The following is a 5,204-nucleotide window of genomic DNA, read 5'->3' as shown; positions in this document are numbered from 1 at the left end:
GGGCACTCTCGCCAGGCTGAAGGTTAGTCCGGAGTTTGTACATGTGATCTAAGGCTTGAGTAAGGAAAGTCCCGGTCGTGTTGATCTCCATCAAGGTTAAGTTATCCAGCTAAAAGAGAAAATAGCAGAATGTGGGGAAACAGCTCTGCTGCAGCAGAGGACAAGGAACTCGGAAAGCAGCTCTGCAGCCCACGCTTTCCCTTCGGTGACACCCCAAGGGACCGGGCCCAGCTGCCACCCCCGGTCAAGAGAAGCACACGAGCGACAGGAGCACTATTTCCATAAGGCACGGGGAGCCGCAACCAGCCCATAAAGCGAGATTTCAGCATATGGCTTTAGCTCCCAACTGACGTTACCCACAGCCCAGGAAAAACATGCCCCAACCAGCATTTTCACGAGCAGCTCTCATCAGTCACAAGCCCACACAATCGCACGGCATCTGGAATCCTCCCAGCAGAGAGCTGGCAAACCTCTCCCCGCGCGTCCCCGCCGCACCTTGGCGTGAACCTCCTGCTGCCTGACAAAGCTGTCCGCAGAGAGCCGCAGCTTGGCTATCCGGGTGTCCCAGGTATCCTTCACCAGCGTTCGAATCTCATCGGCTTTGGGGATGTTGTCTGAGGCACTAGAGGAGGAGAGAGCGGATCAGAACAGGCTGCGAGGGACTCGTACGTTATGTCACCGGCGTAAGTAATGCTGGCAGTTCTTCAGCCCTCTGAGGCATAAGCAGAGCAGTTTGCTATAGAGGAAAAAAAAAACCTGCAACTCGACATTAAAATCCAGCCTGGTACTTCTGCTGCTGGGATTTTTGGGATAGTTTATTTACCCAGGAATGCTCAGCTCTGATGCAGCATCTGGTTCTCACTAGAATCCTTCTGCTCTTTAATTGCCCAGCTGGTACGAGGTACACGGAGGGCCAATAACCCGGCCAAAGTCACAGGCAGCCAGAGAATTGAAAGGACTCGGCTGCGATTACAGCCCCAGCTCTCTGCTCTCGTGGCTCTATCGGAGAGTATTAAGTTGAAAGGACTGTACGAGTTGTGCCACATCCTCCCATTACGGCAATTCAGTGCTGCCATAAGGACCTCGAGAGATCAGATCAATTCACACGGACAGAGCTGTCAGGGTTATTCTAGCGTGAGGGAAGGAGCCGCACGCCAAGAGCGTCATCTCCAGAGGAAAAGCCAGCGCTTAAATGACCACCCCGCCGTAATCGAGGGCTTAAAGTCAGAAGAGTCTGCGCTGAGAAAAATACCAGCCAGCACATTTTACAAGTGAAATGCCTCAGCAGGCAGGAGTTCAGACTCGGAATATCCCTGGTCTCCCGCTTCTCAGGCCGAGGAAAGAGAAGCTTTCCTCCTGAAGGAGAGCCAAGGAAGAAGCCTGGAGGGTTTAGGCTGCTGAACAGATTGCAGCCATGGAACGTGTTGCTGATCCTCAAGGCCTCTACGCTTAGCTGCCGCTCAATAAAGCGGCACAGCCCCAATTATCAGGCTGCAGAACAAGCAATCCCCAAGTTACTGAAATGCAAAGTTACCATGAGAAAACTGCTGCAACGAGATCTTGGCACGCTGTGAAATAAACCTCCATTAACTCTCACTTTCCCACCGCCCTCTGGGGTTGCTGCCAATGAAAGCTTGAAAAATTGTCTATGCAAGCATGTACTCGGGCGGAAACTGTTACAATACGTTTCCTACTTACTAGTTTAACAGCAGCTTTGTGAGTTCCATATAATAGGGACTGGGCATCGGAGTGAAGGTGTCCTCTTTACGTTCCTGTTCCCGGATTTCCTCCAGTTTTTCTAAAATACAACCAGGAATGGTCAGGCGTTGCCAGACCTTCAACGTTCCAGGCACATTTTTACCCCCTCGGAAAACCCCACAGGCTGTTTCTGTAGGACCAACTCTATGTCCACGCTTGAATCAACATGCGGAGAGAAAAAGGTTTCTGCAACAAAGCACACCAGGGCGCTGACAGGGACATCGAAGCCGCACAAGCACACCAAGCAGGGAGGCTGGATGTACACCGCCTCGATCCCCAACCCCTTCGCCTGTGGGGAGATGGTCCCTTCACCCAGGAAGCACTCACGCTAATTAGCGTTTGTGCCCTAGAATGAATAAAGCAGGAGTGCTCGGTGCAGGTTTCCCTCTTACTGCAGCTCTGTGAGTGCTTATTTCTTATCTTTCTTGGTTTCCCTTCAGACAAGGGAGGGTGCCAGGATTCTCACTTTTTAAAGAGTGCGACAACCTCCATTTCCGATGCCCTCAAGGAAAATGATTTCATGGAGTGAACAAACCGGTGATTAACACACATATACACCCTCCAAGGTCTCCCTCCTCACAAAGTGTCACCCGAGGTCCCCAAAGCTCTTTCTGAACAAGCCTTGCGAGAGAGGCAAGTGCTGCTCAGAAAGACCAGCAGCCGCTGCTGAAGACGAGTGTCAGGGCTGGGGATTCAATCTAACCCTTGTCCTTCCTCCTCACCAGAGGAAGAGAAGTTAAATACCTGACTTAACTGGGGAGATTACATCTCCTGTAAATATAAAGAATTCCACTGGTGGAACACAGATCCTTCTTTCAGAGTTACTTTGTGTTTGTTGAATTAAGCTTCCCACTAATGGTGAAAAACAGAGTTGTTTTTTGTTTTTTTTTTTTATTTAGTGTTTCTCCTGCACCCACCAAAGCCCAGGGCCGAAGCCACCATCCTTACCAACGTCCATCCATTCTGGAGGAATCAGCCGACACTTCTGCCTCTGCTTCAGATTAATGGCCAACCAGACAGGCACTTCCACTGGCAAGCCAGGATTGAAAGGACCCAGATCTCCCTGGAAGAGGAATCGCAGATGAGAGTCAGGCAGCAGCAAGGGCCAGGACACCGCAGCACTCGTCTGCCTCGGCCGTCTCTAGAGAGCATGAGTTTCCAGGGGATTTTGAAAAGCCTGAGTCAAATAGCATCTGAATTTCCTCCTCTCGCTTCCATAATTCCTGCTCTCAGACTTTTCCTCCCCCTTGAGAAGCAATAACTAACGTTTCCAGTGCATTTTCTATTTCAAAGCGTTTCGCAGAAGTTATAGCCAGAAATTACATCTACCCTGGAAACGCAGCCCCCTGGGCTCAGGCTGAGGCGCTCGCGCAGCAGTTGGCACCATCACCATGGCAGATTCCGGCACCCACTGCCAGAACTGGGGGCTCAGCACCCAGGGCAGCCAGCCACATCCCTCCCCAGCCCTCAGCCGTGGCTCAGCTGTGAGGGGAGAAGGCACCAGCGAGGTGGGGGACAGCACTTCCCCCTCCCAAACCTCCTGGGGGGCTGCCATGCCCCTGTCCCCCAATCCCTTAATTCCCCCATCCCACCAGACCCCCAGTTCCTCCAGCTCCTTCCCCATCCCCCCCCATCTCCTCTCCCTGTTCCCAAAGGCCCTGTGACCCTCCTGTTCTTTTTTTTTTTAAGTTCTGGCGTTGCTGAAGCCAAGTAGTTGACTTCAACCTCTTTTTTGCAAGAACTGTTCATTGTAAATGCGCATCTGAGATAGAAGTGGCTGGGCTTAGCGGACAAAATTGTGCTGTATTCTTCAGTTTTCTCCCATCCCAAGTCTCCTGTAGGATGCAAAGGGGCATGAGAACACTGCTCATTAACCAGCCCCATTAATGAGGCTGCCGGTCACCTCTGGAAAAATAAAGATCATCCCTCTTGCTCATGCAAAACTGTTCTTGATGAAAGTGTATGCAAAGTAGCAAAAGAGATACATGAAGATACAAATTTATAGCTGGAATTAGACTATGTTTTAGTCTTTCAAATCTGTGTGCCTGTTCTTACAGTACCCCATCTGCATTGAATAGGGATAGGACTTGGGGTTTTAATTGCTTGAGCTGGCACTGAGTGAGTTCTACAGATGGGGTGGGTAGGTGTTCTTCACCACTGATGGACTGAGAAAAATCAGTGCCTCATCTGAAGAGCAAGCAGGAAATGATCCCAAACAAAATTTTCCTTTTGAACTTACAAGATTATTTACTTAGTTAAATCTGGGCTTAAATATGGTTGTTGTCTGGAAATGTACTGGAAACTCAAACATTGCAAAATTGTGTCATTTCCTTCTAATTCTGGTTTTCTCTAAATTAGAAAAGATTGTTAAAATTTCTTTGTTCCATCACATCAGCATCTGAGCATTTGGTCTCATACTGATCTTGGCTGTCGTAGAATCAGTGGCAGAACCTAACATGAGCTTTGGGGAAATGCCCTTATTTTACATCAGATTAGCATATCTGATAGTCATGAAGAAGGCTAATTGCTTAAATTATAATGTGTTTCTGTTTGGCTGATTTGTTTTTCTGGTGAGAGGGAGATGGGGAAGGTCCTTCAAACTTCCCAGTTTGCAAATACTGCTTGCTTTTACAGCCAGATGTTTCTCATCCCAGCCGGTACATTTTCCAAGAGGAAAGGTTCCATGCTTTTGAGAACCACTGCACCTGGCTGCTTAAGATGTGATATTGCATTGAAATCATCTAATCTTGAAAGGAAAGAAGACATCTACACTGTAGTAGACTGTTAAAGAAACTTAAGTGTCTCTTCCTCTGTGTGAAAGCAACCCCCTGACCCTCATACACTTCTAGGAAGACTTAAAAGAAGCATCTTGGGTTTCTGCCTCTCTTCCGAAAGGGTTTCAAAAACTGGGCGTTGTTTAATTTTTGTTGTGGTATGGCAGTTTCTGATGCGAAACTCATTTTCTGAAGGGTTTATTGAAGGGAAGAGGTGCTATTCTATTAACCACTTAGGTTTTTTGAATATAATGCAATTGAAATTATTTGTGGCTCTGTAGATCTAGCCTTAATGGAGGGAAGGAAATCCGTTTTCTGAAATCCACATCCTAAAGCCAGTTTGAGCAGTGCTTAAGAGAACTTCAGCCTAACTTGACATCTTGTCCTGTATTAAATATATCTGTGTTAGCTCTTGCTGCAGTTATTAACCCATTAATTTTAAAAGCTAGGTTCTGTTTCCCCATCCCCCCCCCCCCCCCCCCACCCCCCCCCCACCCACTCATCCAGGCCTCAGAGCAGCCACCACCCCTCACCTTGCTGTCTGTCCATGCACCACATCATCCCTCCCTCCTTCCCTCCCTCCCCCTGCTCACATCCAGCCAGGCCAAGCAGCCAAAGCCGCCGGTACCCATCGCCCTGGGCGATTTGGCGGGGCCATGGGGCACCATGGCA

General features: G+C 49.0%; 1 protein-coding gene across 1 annotated transcript in view; it reads right to left on the bottom strand.

The window, feature by feature from the left end:
- GINS2 (GINS complex subunit 2) overlaps positions 1 to 5,164 on the bottom strand; it is a 7,048-nt gene extending 1,884 nt beyond the window's left edge. Inside the window, exons 1-5 of the mRNA XM_035902605.1 lie at positions 5,126 to 5,164; positions 2,707 to 2,899; positions 1,699 to 1,798; positions 496 to 622; positions 13 to 109 (exon numbers count right to left, since the gene is read on the bottom strand). Of these exons, the coding sequence (XP_035758498.1) occupies positions 13 to 109; positions 496 to 622; positions 1,699 to 1,798; positions 2,707 to 2,899; positions 5,126 to 5,164 (556 nt within the window). The remainder of the gene's footprint in view (positions 1 to 12; positions 110 to 495; positions 623 to 1,698; positions 1,799 to 2,706; positions 2,900 to 5,125) is intronic.
- Positions 5,165 to 5,204: the final 40 nt, after the last annotated feature.

Source organism: Egretta garzetta, unplaced genomic scaffold (assembly GCF_000687185.1).
Source record: "Egretta garzetta isolate BGI_Z169 unplaced genomic scaffold, ASM68718v1 scaffold39, whole genome shotgun sequence".
In the NCBI taxonomy this organism is placed as follows: domain Eukaryota; kingdom Metazoa; phylum Chordata; class Aves; order Pelecaniformes; family Ardeidae; genus Egretta; species Egretta garzetta.
Note: the sequence above shows the minus strand (reverse complement) of the source record. Positions and strands in the feature narration are given on the sequence as shown.